This window comes from Arvicola amphibius, chromosome 5 (assembly GCF_903992535.2).
Source record: "Arvicola amphibius chromosome 5, mArvAmp1.2, whole genome shotgun sequence".
Classification (NCBI taxonomy): Eukaryota; Metazoa; Chordata; class Mammalia; order Rodentia; family Cricetidae; genus Arvicola; species Arvicola amphibius.
Window position 1 is genome coordinate 143,520,673 of NC_052051.1, and position 17,327 is coordinate 143,537,999.

Consider the following 17,327-nt stretch of genomic DNA (forward strand, 5'->3'; position numbering starts at 1 on the left):
GACAGACCATTCATTGCTGAGTACCTTAGTTTATCCTGAAGGAGTATCAGTTCTGAGAAAATGGCCGGTTTGTGGTTCTCATTACGCACCTGTCTTTTCTCCTGCTTCTCGCTGTCCTCAGTTTACAAAGGAGGGAGGAAAGGATTTCTTCAGTGTTGCGTGACTGGTCTATATACTGGGAGAGAGTTATGATCCTTTCAGTATGGAACTTATTTGGAATTTGGCATTTTAAATGCCTGTGGGAGAAGATAGCACTGTCCGGTATATAGACCCTGCATTCTATATTCTGCAGGAGAAACCAGCTCTCATCTCTGAGACTTTGGACATCTGATTGATAATGTCACATTCGGTTTTATAGAACTCATGCTCTCACCTGTATATGGGGGTCAGGGATAATTAAAGTTGACCAACTCGTTAAAAATGATGTGGAGAGGTACTGATTTCCACAAGACACAGGAGCCTTTTGAGTTATCACCAAACGAAGAACTCAAATATTATACTAATTTACAGTTTTAAAAATAAGCTTTGATTGCTTGTTTGAAAACTACAAACATGTATCAATCTTACATAGTCTTGTGTATCTGTTATCCCTGTACTTCTTTAAATTTGTCAGGAGTTTATCAATACACAAAACAAAGATAGAAGCAGGGGTGTATGTTCCCGTCGGTTCAGCAAACACCCTTCTCAGTGAACTACATCCTCCCTGCAAGACATCTAAAAGCCTTCAAGATCCAAGTTGCCTCTCTGGAGGAAGGTCATAGATGACTTGAACCAGTCTCTGTATCCTTCCTATTAGTTTCCCATCTGACTTCTGGGGCCCATTGTAGGATTGTTCTCCCTTAGAAGACGCTTGTGAGTGATCGTGTTACCCTATGTTATAATTATGTCTTTCCTCTCATCATTCTTCTCTGTGTATTTTAATAGACAGTTAAGTTATGCTCTCTACATAGAGAATGTGGATAAGTGCTGTTTTTTGCCATGATTTTGTTAATTACTTGCTTTGAGTTAACATGAAGACAGTGGCAGTTAATTGTGAGACGTCACAGGTTCTGTGTACATCATTTGTACAGCCATAAAGTATCTAGAGACCTTTTAGGAATAAAACACCATGTAAATGTAAATTATCACCGCCTATAAGACACTTTCATTAATTTCATATCAAATTCATGAGTGTTTTGAGCTCTGGGATTTCAGAGGCTTCAGTGTTGGCCTCTGGTTTATTTGTGCTTTCTTAAAATACCTTCAGCATCGCAGGTAGAGAGGCGAGGATCTGAATCCTGACCCTGCCACTTAGACCTGCATGGACTTGGTCAGTTTTCTGTGCCTCAGTTTCCCCATCTGTTACATGGTGTTTATGTTGCCTGCCTTGCCAGCTGTTTTGCTGTTTAGTTAGATACCATGCGTAGAACCCTCTGGGTAGTGGCTCGTGTGGGGTGATCTCGGCTCTTCTGGCTTGGGCAGGACATGGAGAGACAGCCATGTGGATGGGAGGATTCTAAGTCATCACCAGTGTGTCTTCATTACTCCTGAACATTCTAGTTACTGCTTAGTGGACCGGCCCTTTCGCTGTATTAGACCAGAAGCACAAAGTAATAGGGTAAGCGTCGATAGTTGGTGTTGGGACAGGAGCAGAAATTTATTCTAAGTCAAGCATGTGTATGATGTGTTCCCTAGTCTGATGCAGAGGAACAAAAGGCTCATTCTTCAGTTCCCAGAACGAGGATTAGCAGGGAAATAGCCTGACTGGTATTGTCCTATGGGATCAGATAATTTTTCATCAAGGCTTTGAAAAGAAGGCGGAGTCCCACCATACAGGTGCTCCTGTTTCAGTGGTGGGGGGAAAAAAATCTTCCACCTGGATTGAAGTGTGAGAGGGGCCCTTTACAAAACAGGGGCCATACACCCCAATATGACCCAACTCTCTTGCTGATCAACCACCAGGGCATGTTCTCTGTGCCTGAGCTTACCTCCAGACATCATCCCACAAAGAAGTTACTCTTGTCTGTCTCTGCATCTTTCCGCGTGGCTTTACGCTATTGTGTGAGCCCAGGTGCGCTAATCTACCAAAGGTGATGCTAACTACCCCTGTGAGTGGAATGGTTTCTGAGCCCATTTTTCCTCCGTGCAGTATTTTCATTACCATTCCATTTCCTTGCAGCAGGATACCATGATATGTTGGAAGGAAAATCAGATGTCTAACGACAAATAATAGATTATCGAAAGATGGAATCTGGGTTCTTAAGATATTTGCTAACTGCACTGCCCCCAAATTGCAACAACAATAACAACAACAAATTTTCCTCCTGCTTTTTGGGACAACATGATAAGAGATTATTGTCAGGGTCAGCAAAAATATTGGCCTTAAAAATTGCAAATGGTTGGATATTTTCTGCTGGGATTAGGTTTGCAAAAACAACAGAAAAAGGAAGCAAATCCTTTCTTGACTGCCATGTGGTGCCATTTTTAACAATCACATTTAAGTATAGATTTCAGCCTAGGATGGGCTGGATTTGAACAACACCCATGTTGACTTCCTGGATCACTGGCTCACTGTAGACACCGACCTGTCCTAGACAAGAGGCTGCGTGTTGATCTCCTTTGTCTCCAGGATTGATTGACGGGCGCTGTGTCTGCTCATTTACAGCATTCTTCATATTTAATTGGGGAGACACAGCGTTTCATGTTCCTTGTGTGCATATAGCCTTGCTGGAGAAGAGAAGTGGTTTAGCATGTGGACTTAGCACAGAAGCTCCTCTCAGTCGCTATCACACAGCCATCTCGACCTCCTGCATCAGGTCAGGCCGTTGGCTTCCTGCACGGAAATTGTTTCCAGCAGCGAAATTTAACATTTGGTCCTTTTCGGTTTAAAAAGGAATCAAATGCCGGACAAGATTGGGTTTTCATCTCTATTTCGCAGGCCCTCCCCCTCCCCCAATTCGTGGGTCTACAACAAATGTTACGAACGGGTACTTTTAGTTTTTAAAATATGGACAACAGTACTCCATGCAGTAAAAGACTTGAGCGATTAATGCTACCCCTATGCCTCTTTTGAGTAGTTTTAGCCATGGGGCTTGGCACTGCCACCATTGTCTTTGTGCCAAAAAAATATCCGCAGCGGCTGTCGCATTCTAGTACTGGAGGGTTGTCTGGAGAACTCCGCAGTGGGCTTGCGGGGCTTGCGCATCGCCATGGCCGCTGTCTCTTTTAAATATTGGAGAAATGGAATCTTGAGCTCCTTTGGAGTGCCCGTGGCGGTTGTGGGGCAGAGGGTGGTTGGTAAAGGATGGAGAGAGGAGGAAACAGGCTCTGTGTGCCAGCCGGTTTATATAAGTGACAAAATTCATGCCTGACATAGAGGAGACACAGCTATTTAGGGCCTTTGTGTTTCTAAGCATACATAGTTCCTTAAGGGTCCTACTCAGACATCTTATCAGTGAGCTTCAAAGTTCCATTATCTTTAAACAAACATTCCAGTGAATTCAAACTAGAAAATTCATATCAAGACCATGCCTAGGTTTTAATGGGCAACTTACACGAAATGCATGATTTTTTTTTCCTTTATGGAAAGTGAGGTGCCATTTTAAAATGGCTGCTTTGTATCATTTGAAAAACGATGGCACTAAGAAAATCTGATGTTTGCGAGGTTCTGGGCTTTGTCCACAGTCCCGGATTACTTCCCTCCCAACGAGGGCTTTGGGCTCTGAGGGCAGATTTATAGCTGAATTGGGGAACAAAAAGCTGCAATAAAGTTAAAGGCTCCCACTATTAGGATGAAATGTGTTTGCCCATGATCTCCACAGCGATCCATTTGATAGTGAAAGTGGATCGTACAGATGAGACCTTCCCAAGGAGCATAATCCTTGGGAAAAAAAAAATTAGTCCACCTCCGAGCCTCCCGCTGGCTGCGCTGCCTCTTTGGTACCTCGCAGACTTCGACAGAGTCCTGGACCGGTGCCCATTGATGTCATGGAAACACTCAAATTACGGGAGAATGATTCATGTCTGTGCTGTTCTCTCATCCTCCCCCACACAAACAGGAGTAGATTTTTAACCCTGACAACTTGTAATTTGCAGTGGGTTTATTTTTGTATCTGGATAAATATTTTTTAACAAGCGAAATTAAGATTAAGCAGTCTGTATCTGATATGATAGTAAAGAATGCTGGGCCCATGAAGCCAAGAGTACTTTGGGGACTCTCTATTGCGTGAATTCCTATTTTCCTCCTCCTGTCTCTGGCCTCCTCCCCTCCCTTCCTAACCCATTGCTCTTCTTTTCTGTCCTTTCTGTCTTCCTTTTCCGTACCTGATTTCTCTTGTACTCTCTTGTTCTGTGTCTGCCCTTCCTATTTCATTATTTTAATAGAAGGAGTAGCCCGGCTTATGTATCTGTAGCAAGACAAATGCTGGTAGGAAAATCATTCTCTCCAGTTATGTATGGTAGAGATGAGTTCTGGAAATCATAGCAGGTGGTAGTATCCTGTAGAGGAAAAAAAAAACAATGGAACCAAAATAGGCACTTTATCTTATGCCCACATCTTAGAATCCAATATTTGGGAATTGCCAAATGAGGACATTATATTTTCATATTCCTACAACTTTTCTTTCTGCCTTCCTGTCTGTCTTCCCATGAAGTAGTTAACCGGGACTGGTGTCTAAATCAAATATGTCATGATATACTTGAAGGTTTCTTGTGTGTAAGAGCTTAGGGAAGGGCATGTGTCTTTTGATATTGCTCATGAAGGTCACACCTTTGCTGATAGTGTTAGTGACAAGGAGAAGTTAGAGGTTAGGGTAGCATCCATGACACAGATGGGCACAATCTCTGTGTGACCACATGTACAGTGGGCACAGGTAAATTGATCCGCCCTCCACTCTATGTCGCAGGACCGACACTCTGTGTGATGGGGTCTCATTTCCCTGGAGTTAAGGCTGACACGGTCATCGATTTTCTAGTTTACACTGGACACTATGGAAGAAGTATAGTTTTCCTAAGTCTGAGTTTTGTTAAAATCGGGAGAAAAGCTAATACGGGGGTGGGGTATGGACTTAAGATTCCGAATTTGTTCTCTTTGAAAATAATTCTCCATTGGATGTGTTAATATATTGACACAGACACAGGACACACTTTACACCAGAGATAAGGTTCCCGAAGGCACATTCTGTGTGTGCTGTCAGGGAGTCTTATTCTGATAACATTGACATTGAACCCAAAGAGAAAATGGCTACTGTTCCTGTCAGCATTCGTGTTGAATGGAGAAGGAAAATCTGTAAACTTTAACAGGATGTTGGTTCAGCACCTCAAAATAGAAGCTTTGAATTTCCCTTTGGGACAGGAGAAGAGCATACTGCTGTCTGTCGAGCACAGTGCACCTCAAAATGCCTATCTTGAGAGATGCGCCCTTCCGTCTTGGGTGGAGTGAGGTCCTGGACACTGGCTTGCCCCACTAGCTCCTTGTCATTTGGTATGGTCGGTTTTCTAGAGCAACCCTTCCAACACCACCAACTGAATTCAATAATACCTCTTGTAATGCACGTTGTATTAAAGTCTACACAGAGAAAGCACGCACCCTGGGGTTCTTCTGCATGTGTAGTTCAGCGGCAGTAGAGATGCTCTACCTGTCCTGAGCAGGTAGATACACGTGGAGATACATGTGGAGTATGGATTTGGGACAAGACATTCAAAAGCCTGATCCTAGGGCCCGCTGGGTCTCCTGGTAGAGTCTGAACTTGGATTCAGAATAGGTGATTTTCCAAGCCCCCTTTCTCAAGTGTTCTCTCCATCATTGTGTTGATCATGATGGGATCACTCCTGTGAAAGAGTTTTTAAAAGGGAGGAGAGAGAGATTGGGGGGGGCTTAGAATTTTGAACAGTTTCTTTGCTAGATTCACCATCTGGAGAGCCCGTGATTGATTAGCTTTGGCCTCCCCATTAAGTGTCAATATAATCAATGGGAATTACAAGACTAGGGTCATTACATAGATCATTTGCCTGCTGTGTAAATAAAAATGAAATTGTTCAAATTTTGTGAGGGAGAAAGAAAGTGAAAATAAGGAATGACAGTTTGTTTGTTAGAGAAAGTGGAGGCCACTGGAATGACAGTTTTTGGAAGTGTGGAGCAGTTTGGCTAAGAATAGGAATGAAGGATATTTTTTTCCAGTTTCTTGTCGCTGGAGTGAGAAAGTGCTATTCCCTCTCTTGCTTGCATACATTGCCAGTAGTGCCTCCTTCACGTATGTAAACATCGGGGACTGGGAGTGGATATCTGTTACCTGCAGGGGAGGTTTTCTTTAAAGGAAGAAGCCCGATTTTTACTATTTTATTGTTTCTCTTGGCAGGTAAAACAGAAAGGGGCTCATACTCATCTTATGGGAGAGAAAACGTGCAGGGTTGCCACCAGGTAAGTGCCCCTCTTGGTTGGGGAAGAGTTGAGAGCTGACCTGGGCAATGACAGGGCTGTGCGCAGCTTTGATTATTGATGGTGTTTTCAGTGGTGAAGCTAAGGTGCCCGGAGGGTGGAGAGCCTCCCAATGGCTGTCTTTACAGAGCGGAGCAACTCAGGGCTTAGAACTAACAAACATCTTATTTTTAGAGCTCGGCAGACTCAGACTCCATCCGCTGGCTTGCTTTTCATCAGCCGCTACCCCAGGTCTTGTTTGCAAACCAGCGATGTCCGTGAAAGTGGGTCCATCGAAAGAGTTTATTTGCAATTAAGAACTTAACAGTTTCTCACCCAAGAAATGTTCAGTGCATCAGATCCAGGGTTCGGGTGGCGTTGCTCGAAATTATAGTTTTCTTAGGGATTATATGAAGTTGTGTGAAAACAGGGTGGGACTGAGAGATAAAAATGTCTGTGAAAATATGATTTGCTGTCCCTTTTTGTTTCTGGATTGTTTTTGGCCAGAAGTCAAGGCCAGCAGGCTAACAGCTAAGCCGTTGCAAGGGAAGCATGCATGAGTCAGGAAAAGAAGAGTACTTTAGTTAAATAATAAAACGCCAGGGTAACACAAAGGTATAGCGTGTGTGTATGTGTGTATGTATATGTGTGTGTGTGTGTGTGTGTGTGTGTGTGTGCATGTATGTGCACATGCTCATGCACCCATATGTGTATTTGTGCCCTCTGCACAAATACTTTCAACTCTCTAGAGAGCCCATTTCTGAGAATACTGCCTATAGGCAAAAGTGGAAGCTTTTCTCTTGACAATCCCACTTTATAAGTTTTTTTGAATTTTAGTCTTATTACCAATCATGCTGAAAATACATATTTTAATCTGTAGTTTTAAAGAACAGAACTGCTTTCCAAAGCTTTCACTAAAATTTAATAATGCCCTTTAATACCCAGAGTCTTGTACCGTTCTATTCTTCACCGAGAGAAAAAGCAGGCGCTCGTTTGTTTCTGGGCAGAAAAGGGCTCCTTCGGCTTCTGAGCCTCGTACTCTCCTAGTTTCTTCAATGATAAAGAAAAAAGATACACTTGGGATTTTTTTTTTTAAAAAAAAAAAAACAACCTGTTTATTTATCCCTAAGAAATGTAAGCCCACATATGCTTCCTTAATGTAGCTGGGCACTGAAGAAGCTCTCCTTTCCGGCCACACTCGTCTACCAGGAAGGTAGAGTTCTGGAGGATTGGTTCTGGAGGGTTTTTTCTCCCCTCCCTGCTGTATACATTTGCATTTTAAAAGTTGACTCCTCTGGCCCAGTTGCCAATTCAGTCAGACTCGGCATGTAAAAGATTCTCCCAGCGATGAGCTGCTCAGCGCTTGGTTGAGAACCCTTGCAGGAGGGTAGCCCATGGCAGTTTGGGTGGAAAGAATCCTGCAGGAAAGAAATTTACAGCATTCCCGTGCAGCGGAAACATCTTTGGAATGTGAGTGCACATGTTTGGGGCAGATAGCCTGGGCCAGCAGCCTTGCAGAGCCGGGGCTCTGGTGGAGAGCTCGCAATTTCTGCAGAAAAGCCGGTTCCTGTGGGTCTGGTTTCTGGGGGTCAAGGCAGAGGTCGCCAGTGTTTTGGGGAGAAGAAAGTTGACAGCATCCTTCCTTTCTGCCGATGGTCATGGCATAGGTCTCTATTTTTCGCTGGCCGTTGAGAGGATAGGCTTCCTAGTCCCTGTATCCTTTCTTACTAATAGGAATTGGCACGACTCCTCATAGACATAGATTTCCTCTGCTGAGTAAGCCCGAGGCCCCTGAACTTGGGAAAGCGTCATCCAGACCGTGGGAGTCAGTGTGTGTGTGTGCAGCGCGAAGTCCCCTCTCCCTCCGTTTTCTGGGAATACTTCCCTCGGGTGAAACTGAACTTAATTTTTTTTCCAAACATAAGGTGAGAAGTGGAGAGGGACGTGGGGGTAGCTGAGGTGATTGCCTGGAGTGTGTGAGGGCTGACATTTCGGGACCTCGACTCATTCCTAGCCAGGAAAATTCTTTTATATGTTGGGGATGTTGCTGCTCTTGCTTCTCTTGAGAGACCTTCAGAGTCTAGCTGGGAGTGTGGACTGCCTCCACTTTTACTTCTGCTTCATGTGCAAGAACTGGCTGTCTGTGTGCTCAGCTTGGTCTCAGCAGTGTCCACCTCTAAACAGTGGGAGGCTTAAGGTTAACAAAAGGGAAGTGTGGAGAATTCCCAGCGTGGGGAAATAGGGCCTGGAGACTAGAATGTGTCCACAGTCTGGATTTCGGTTTTCTGTGGAATTTGAGACAAGAGCAGACCAGTTTGTCTCTCAGTCAGTCGGTTTCTCTTGAGCTGCATTGTTCTTTGAACCCTTGTCTACTACTTGAGCTAAAACAAACCCCCCAAAGAAAGGCAGATTCCCTGTGTCTGGGGCTCGGAGTCTAAATAGCAGAGCACAGCTGAAATGATCCCCCACTGTGTAACAAGGTGAGTCTCTCGGGGAGGGGAGCTTTCCTTCTCTCCTGTTCACTAGTTAGTGAGATGCTGGACAGAAAACCTTTAGAGGAGCTGCAAAGCCGCCTTTTCTTATGATAACAATGAAGCCTGTGAACCTATAGGGATCAGCAGTGTTCTGAGGGAGCATGCTTATTCTAGTCCCAGTGTTCTGAGGGAGCATGCTTAATCTAGTTCCAGTGGCTTTTTGCTCATTCTGCACTAATAGTGCTGGTAGCAACAGGTAGTGAACCGCTGTCCTGGAGGATTTATTTATTATCGTGAGATGTATTGGGTTACAAAAGGACATCACTGTGCTATATCAGCATTCCCTATGTGGATATGCGTGTGCGTGTGTGTGTGCACGCGCACGCGTGTGTGCATATAAGCAATGGATGTGTTTCTCTTAAGAACTTAATATTACTGGATATAGACATGGTTTTCTAAAAGTGAATATTTTCGCAGGAAAAGAGAAAGCCACGAGGTTCTTTATTATCGGTTAATTTAGATTCATTAAAAATGAGCAATATAAATAAGTGCATCAATATACTTCCACGTGAAGTTATCAGAAATACACATAACTGACTTTTTGCAACTTTGAAAATCGCGTAGACAAAAGTGGCTTTTCAAGACTCTCACAAAATACAGAGAAGCTAATTTACATCAAATTGGTGTACGGAAATCACACCCCAGTTTTAAATTTTTTCTTGCCAACTCACAACCTCATATTACTTTTACTGGCAGAGAAAATAAAATTTATAATGGAAAGTTTGACAGCAACACAAATGAGTGAAAAATCAACTTTTTCGCAGTTTAGCCCAACCTTAATTCTGTAAGAGCCAGCATAGAATTCCTAGTGGATCACGCTGCAATAACAAAAAGAAACGGGACGGGGTGGCGGGGGGGCGGGGGGGAAAGTGACTTGCCTTTGGGGTCTTTTTTTTTTCCTGAGCTGAACACAATCAATTTGCAGACGTTAAAATTTTGTCGAATTCTACTCGTTTTTTATGCGAGACAAGGGTGGCAGAATTGATGATCTTGAGTGTGTACGTTTTCACCTGAATAGACATTTGACAATGGTAACTACGAGGTGTGTGTGCGTGTGTGTGTGTGTGTGTGTGTGTATGTGTATGGGGTGGGGAGTTGATAACTGGGAAGCTGAGCTCTACCTCCAAGTCCAATCCAATGCGTGTTTCAGGAGCTGGCCTGAACTGCCTTTCTTGCTTCCCAGGTGACTGACCCTTTCAGAGAGCTCTCTGCCAAGTGATGTCCCCTTGTACTGATATGTTTTCAAAATCTGTCATTCCTACCGACCTTGATAAAGCTTTTTGACTGCCTGCCTTAATTAGATTATTCAAGGCATGGATCTATATTACATTTGACCTCCATTTCAAAGACACCGAAGATGAGCGATATGTTGAAATCTCTATTGGGCTGCACTGACAAGCCAAGTCCGTACCTTGCTCCCTCTAGCCAAGTCGTTGAGTCCCGTGTTGCCCTCAGCCACGCTTGCTCCCATGGAGCAGCTGCTGACGTAGGACTGCATGGATGATGTTGGATGTGTAGATATTAGAGCTGATAGAATGACTTAGAACTGTATTTAATTAAGCCGGCAGACTGTTGTTAACTTTCCGAAGCTTTAAAGCCATCTAGGAAAGAAGTTATTTCTTTGTGTAGCTGTAGTTCCCTAAGACTAAACATGTCATTGACTCGGAGATGAATTATAGATGTAAGAATGGGGGTTTTCTTCTAAATATTTGATTGGGGGTGTAAAAATATTACAGCTAATGTAATTCTAAAGCTTTGGTTCTTTTTAAAGCTTTTTAAAAATCCCCCCCAAGTAAAAATAGAAAAACATAGAGCTAAGTTAAAAAGACAGAGATCTCTTTTAGTTTGCCATGAAAATGACTACTTAGACGCCGTGGTGCCGAAGCCCGCTTGGCTTTCTAATGGCATTTGGTGTTTGACTGCTTGTACTTGGTTCAACCTCAATCCTCTGTGCTGTTCCTGAGCGCAGCTCCTATGTCCGACACCACCCCAGCCCTCTGCTTTTCCCTTGTGGCATTGCTGCTCATTTCGCATTATTATTTTCATCGGATACTGGCTACTTCCAGGACCCCAGAAACTCCTTGAGAGCCAAGGCCGAGCCCGCTTTAGCCTGCGTTGGGTATCGTGTGCCTGACAGGTTCAAAATAGGAAGACCTTCCTTTTGTTTTCTCGGCATTGCTGTTGGCAAGCATCAGAGGGAATGAAGTTTGGACAGTGATGTTTGTGAATGGAGTTGTGGGCATCTTTTTCTGTGCTGTGGTAGTTAGAAAATGACATTCATGGGAAGCCTTTCCTTCCAACCTGAAATGCTCTCACAGCTTCTGTCTCCGGAGAGACACTGCACGGGTCTCTGAGCTGACAGTCTACCTGGCCTTCACCTACTTGTTGACTGTTTGTTTGTTTGTTTGTTTTCTGACATTTTTTTCTACATGTGTAGCTGTCAGGAAGGTGATCGTAAATGTTCTGTGTTTCTGGTGGGTGTGCTATGAGAACCAAAGCTCAAAGTGCTGATCTGATCCCTTGGCTCTGTCTGAGTGAACTGTGGGGCAGGGTGTTTGCAGCAGGGATGGCCTTGGACATCTCAGTCTCTGAGTTTGGTCTAAGTGTGCTGTCGTGACTGTCATGGAGCAGTGCTTGGCAGGCCGATGCCTGTCCTTTTGGGGAATTCTAATAGGTATAACCCGCTTCAAAAAGACACCAACACTCACCAAAGCAGACAACAAATCTTTTCTTTCATCATACCGATCAAAATGGATTATTGATCTTCTAGGGATGTGTTGGGAGCTGAGGAGAGAGAGAAAGGGATTCCCTTTATCCCTGCCGACTTTTTCCTGTTTGGATGTTAAAAGAGACCAAGGAACTGTGTTCACTTTCATAGTCTTCTATGTATGCATCATGCACATATGTGTGCATGTATGTATATATGTATGTATCTACCATCTACCTGTCTGTCATTACTGTCTGTCTGTCTATCATCCATCCTTGTATCTGTGCTTGCCTAGTCAAGTTTGTGTCAAACTCCCAGGCTCAATTGATCTCACAGCATCCTGAGTAGGTAGGACCTATAGACGTGTCATGTTTTTATTTTGCATCTCACCTAGGGAACATTTTTAAGAACCCAGAAAATTTGAAAAAATAGTAGGATGAAATGGCATGCATCTTTCACATACAGAGCTGTTAATATTTGTTATAATTTTGTATAACCTATAAACGTATATTTTTAAAAATTATTTTTAAGTGACAGAGCTAAGATTTCTACCCTAGATTTTTAAAGATACAGCTCTTAAAAATAGGGTGCATGCATGTCTTAACTAAAATACTGTTATACCCACTGAAGAAATTATCAATAATTTCTTCTTCCTGGTTCACATTCATTGCTTCAGATGTTTCCATGAAAATGTTCCCATTTTAAAAACTATTGCATTGACGTATGGCATTTGGGTTTTGTACCTCTTTATCATCTATTTCATATTAGAGCAATCACTCTTTTTGTTTGCTTTGCTAGTGGTCGCCTCAAAGAGACCAGTGTGATTGCCTTTACAGTGTCCCCTTTTCTAGACATGTGACATTGTGTAATCTGCTCACTGCGTGCTTGTGTCTAGTCTGAGAAGCAGGTTTAAATGCTTTCTGGGGTTCAGGCTGGGCGTTTCTGGGGAGATGGTCTCGGGGATGACGTAGAGTGTGCCCTCGTCATCCCACCAGGACACTGGACTAATGGCAATGCTCATTGGATCATCTGGATAACCGGACACTCCCTAGACCACTCTGTTGTAAAGCTTTCCTGCCTTCCAAATGGTGACCCTTTGGAGTAGATAATTATACTTTTTCTCCACAAGCGGTTCGCTGGATAGTTTTAGTGTGTGCTGATGAAACTATGTGAATCGCTGGATTTCCAGTGGACTTGTTTTAATTAATTAATTACCCTTTGGTGCGTGGTATATGCATGTGTGTCTGTGCTAGTACTCTCATGTGTGGCTACCTGGGTGGTGGCCAGAGGTCGACTCTGGTACCTTTCTCTATCTCCCTCTATATTTTGGAGACAGGTTTTCCCACTGTTTCTGTTAGGCTAGCTGGCCAGTGAGCTACTAGGATCTGCCTATTTCCACATCCCGCATCACTGGGGTTACCAGTGCGCCCTGCCACACACTGTTTTGTGGGGGGGGGTGTGAGGGATCTAAACTCAGGTTCTCATGCTAGTGTAGCCCTTTACTTATTGAACCATCACCCCAGCACTCAAACTGATGACTTGTTTGAGTTGACAATAATAATAACCTAATGTTTGCGTGTGCAGCTGACAGCCCTCCCTAGGGAAGAGCTTTCTTTCATCCCCCCTCCTTTTTTTTATGCCACAACTTTTGATGTCCCATGAGGATAATAGTGTAATGTCAGCAGTCCCTGATTTTAATATGCCCCTTGCCTGTGGGCTACAAACTGCAGTGAAGCATTTTCCCAATCTCGTATAATCTAGTGATAAGAGATGTAGTCAGGGCCCAAGAAACTGATCAGAAAAGTCCTGATAGGAGGTAGAAGTAGCCAGTGACATATATCTTTGCAAGGGTAACACTAGTATTCTCTAGTTAAAATTGGGGCTTTTTAAATAAATCTGTTGTTTTGTTAGCTGTTAGGTCAGCCTTGCAATAAGCCCTGCCATTTCTCCAAAGTCTCGTCCTGTTTTTCTGTACCGGGTTATTGCTGCTAAACCACTCGGAGCTGGCAGCTAGCCACTGACCCACTCACTCTCGTGGGTTGCTGCCCTACTCTAGACTCTGCTCTGTGAGGAATCAGCAAGATACTGTAAATAATCCCCTCCCTGTTCCATCCAGATGTGGTTGACGAATTAAACCAAAGTGAGTACAATTCTAAAAGGCAGTTTGGGCCAGACTCAAGGAAGGCTGGGAACTAATGTTAGGTGCCAATATAAACCTCTAGAGTGACTGTTAATTACTCCCATTTAATGGTTCTAAGAAATAGAACCCAAATACATGGAGCAGGTAGATTCCAAGTCACTCTAAGTAAAATGTCAGATGCGTTTCTAACTTTGGCATGTCTGGTTTCAAAGACAGAACCCCTTTTCCCTGCTACCCCAGATTGTGCCTGGGGTTCTAAGTTCCGAGGTCTGCATTCGGTCTTATCTAGGAAAAATATGCTCTGTGGGTTTCCTGGTCCTGAAGAAGTATAGACCATCGCTGTGTTCATGACAGAACGTCTTCGCTCAGATCTGTTCAGATTGGCAGTGAGGACCAGGCCGTGTCCTGCCATCCAAACTGCCCCGCACTGAGAAAAACATATTGTGTGAATAATCTATTTAGTAACATCCTCAGTGTTAGCGTGTGCCGTTTCCTCAAAATCAACGAGGATTTCCTGTGAGAAGGCTGGGGTGGAATATGCCAATTCACATTTTAGCAATGGCACAGACACTTCCTTTAAAACATACAGATCCTCTGTTGGCCTTGGTTGTCACATGGTGCTGGCAGAATAAGGTTTGCCATGACGCATTTGGATTCATAACAAATCAGGTTATTGTCCCCCAAACACCAGAACAGTGTAAGGTAAAATCCCCAAACAATAGCTTTAATGGTCTCTAGAATGTGACCCAGTCATTTCCTGACAATGCCATTTAACCTATTTGTGCAGTATATTCAATAACAGGACATGGGTTAAGAATATAGGGTAGTCTTGCACAGTTCAGGAGGAGTATATACAAAGCCATCATGTGTTTTGAGATGATCTATGACTACCAAAGTTTTAGACATTTAGTAGCCATATTATAAATTCATGAAAATTTAGGATTAACTTCATTTCTCTTATGTAGAGTGTTGGGAGTTTTTGATAATTATTAAAAATTCAGACTCTAATTGTTCCTTTTGTATTTCTATTATGTATAGAGAAAGGAAAATCGCTCAGTATTAAAATATTGACATAATTCTACAGTGTGCCCAAGAAAGTTCCGTGCTGACATATATCGTTGTGTCTTGTAGAAATGAGAATAGCACTCAAGTTTGTTGTTGTTGTTGTTGTTTTTTTTTTTTTTTTTTTTTTTTTATAAATACGATTCAGAATCAGGATAACCTTCAACAGTGATGTTCTTGTGTCTAAACTTGGGTACAACATCATTCCATAATCAAGGAAATGTTTACTTAAACTCCTTAAAGTGAACCCCAAGACTACAGTGTCCATAATACCAGAAGATGCAAATTAACTCCCTCACCCAAAAGAAATCCTTTAGAAAGTTACTGAGTTTGCTGTTGGGCCTCATTGCATTACCTGCCTAGACTTGACACGCCTCTTCTTTCGAGCAGGTTTTGTTCATTTTTCACGTGTGTGTGGATTTGGTTCTGTGGGCTCACTCATCGAAGCACCAAAGGGAATGTCCTGAAATACGGCCACCTGGTCACAGTGGGCTGAGGATTATCTGTTGGAAGTAGATCATAGTACCCCAGCACCCCAGTGGAAAGGCCGTCGGGCAGTGTTTGCTCCCACCTTGCTGTTATGCAAATACTGCTTTTTTTTCAGAGCAGGGCACTGATTGTGTCAGACTGTCTTTGTATTTAAGAAAGGGAGAAGTCACATTTTGAGGGGATTGAGACTTGAAACTGGCATTTCATCAGGATCTCCTTGAATGGGATCAGTCATGGTATCTAGAGACTGTCCCTCCATCCCTCATTTCTACTGCCACCTCAATTCAGAAGACCTCGTTTAGTGAAAGGATTTTTGAGACTTGAGTAAAATCGATCCTCTTATTTCCAGCCCGCCATAAAGCCATGCTTAGTTGCATTTGGGGCAACAGAGAGTCAATGCAGTGGCATAACTTAGGAGTAACAGCGTGGATGTTTTCCAGCAATGACCATCCCCCGAGTGCTGTATGCAGGGGTCTCTGCATGTTGAGGTTTGACTGTGCATGCATGCATGCAAAAAAAATTCAGGCTTATTTGTACCACCATGACGAACAGCAGGCCACTGAATCTTTTCCGTTTTATTGGTATTATATACAGTAAGTTATTAAATTTCATCTCTGTAATCCACCTGCAGTGAAAGAAGCAGACATTGCTTCACTTAAAGAACACGTTGTGTGTGGCATGATGCCCATCCCTGTCACACACCCCCAGCAGCTGCTTACAGACTGGAAGATCCATTGTATATATTCCCTTGAGTCCACCTCTAATAATCGAGACACATCTGCCGTAGCAGCATTATAGGCATATGTAGTTTTATTGAAAACTATACCTGTAAAAAATTAAATAACTCCTACCTCAATTAAATTGGCAAGCTACCTTTTGTAAAGATCATATTGCAGACCCCCAGAGACCCAGGGAGTTCATTTTCTTCTTATATTACAAATCACCAAGTATGTTATTTTTCTTTAGCTGAGGAGCTGGTATTTCTCAGGCTTTGATGATAAGATACTTGATATCTTCTCAATTTTGTTTAACTTTCCCACTCGTCTCAACATATAAAACAAGAATCAGAAATAAGGAATATGAAGAAAATACTGAGATTTTCCTGCCACGAACACAGGATAAACAAAGGCACAAAGAAAGGCTGCCATGTTCCTCTTTAAGTGGGCATTTGAGTTAGCAACCACAATCCCACTCATCATTCCTCTTAGGGATTCCTTGAGACTGCTTGCAGCAGTAATTCTCACTCAACCTTCCTAGTGCTGTGATCACCCTTTTTTTATGTGCATTTGTGCATTTATGTGCATTTTATGTGTTTTGCCTGCATGTATGTCTGTGTTGGGTCCCATGGAAGAGCAGTCAGTGCTCTTAACCACTGAACCAACTCTCCAACCCTGCTGCTACCTTTAGTACAGTTCCTCATGTTGCCATGCCCCCCCCCCCCCCCCCGACCATAAGGTTGTTTTCGTTGCTACTTCATAACTGTAATTTTGCTACTGTTATGAATTGTAACACAGATATCTGTGTTTCCTGCTGGTCTTAGGTGACCCCTGTGAAAGGGTCATTTGGTCAAGAAGGGGGCAGCAGGCCACTGGTTAAAAACCACTGGTCTACAAACTGCTTAGAGATATGTGAGGTCTCCACAAAATAACAGAATATACTCTGATGATCAAATGAGTTAGGTGGTCAACCAAGCTTATGCAGGAGATTCCTACTGAACTACATTTTTGCGATCTGTGACATCATCACAGAAGAGGCAGGATGTTATCTGGCAGTCAGATGTGTTGGTTGGACATATGCACGTGGATTAAATGTCTTGCATTAACATTGTATATGTGTGTGTGTGTGTAAAATGATAATGAATGTCTACAATTTAATTTTTGTACAAAGGAGGAACACTTAGTGACACTTGTTTTTTTGGCTAATTGGCTGCTGGTGGGTTCTTCATGCCCCACTGAATGACTACCACACCAATGCAAGGACAGTACTAATTGGACTTGGTGG

At 43.1% G+C, this 17,327-nt stretch overlaps 1 protein-coding gene across 9 annotated transcripts in view; it reads left to right on the forward strand.

Annotated features, from left to right (window-relative positions):
• The window catches only part of Tcf4 (transcription factor 4), a 348,878-nt gene that overhangs the window by 171,568 nt on the left and 159,983 nt on the right, over positions 1 to 17,327 (forward strand). For 7 of the 9 annotated variants that reach the window (XM_038330326.1, XM_038330325.1, XM_038330329.1 and 4 more), the window contains exon 6: positions 6,336 to 6,397. In XM_038330326.1, the coding sequence (XP_038186254.1) occupies positions 6,336 to 6,397 (62 nt within the window). Of the gene's footprint in view, positions 1 to 6,335; positions 6,398 to 8,228; positions 8,320 to 17,327 lie in introns of those variants that run through there. The other 2 variants (XM_038330334.1, XM_038330333.1) reach the window with 2 other exon arrangements.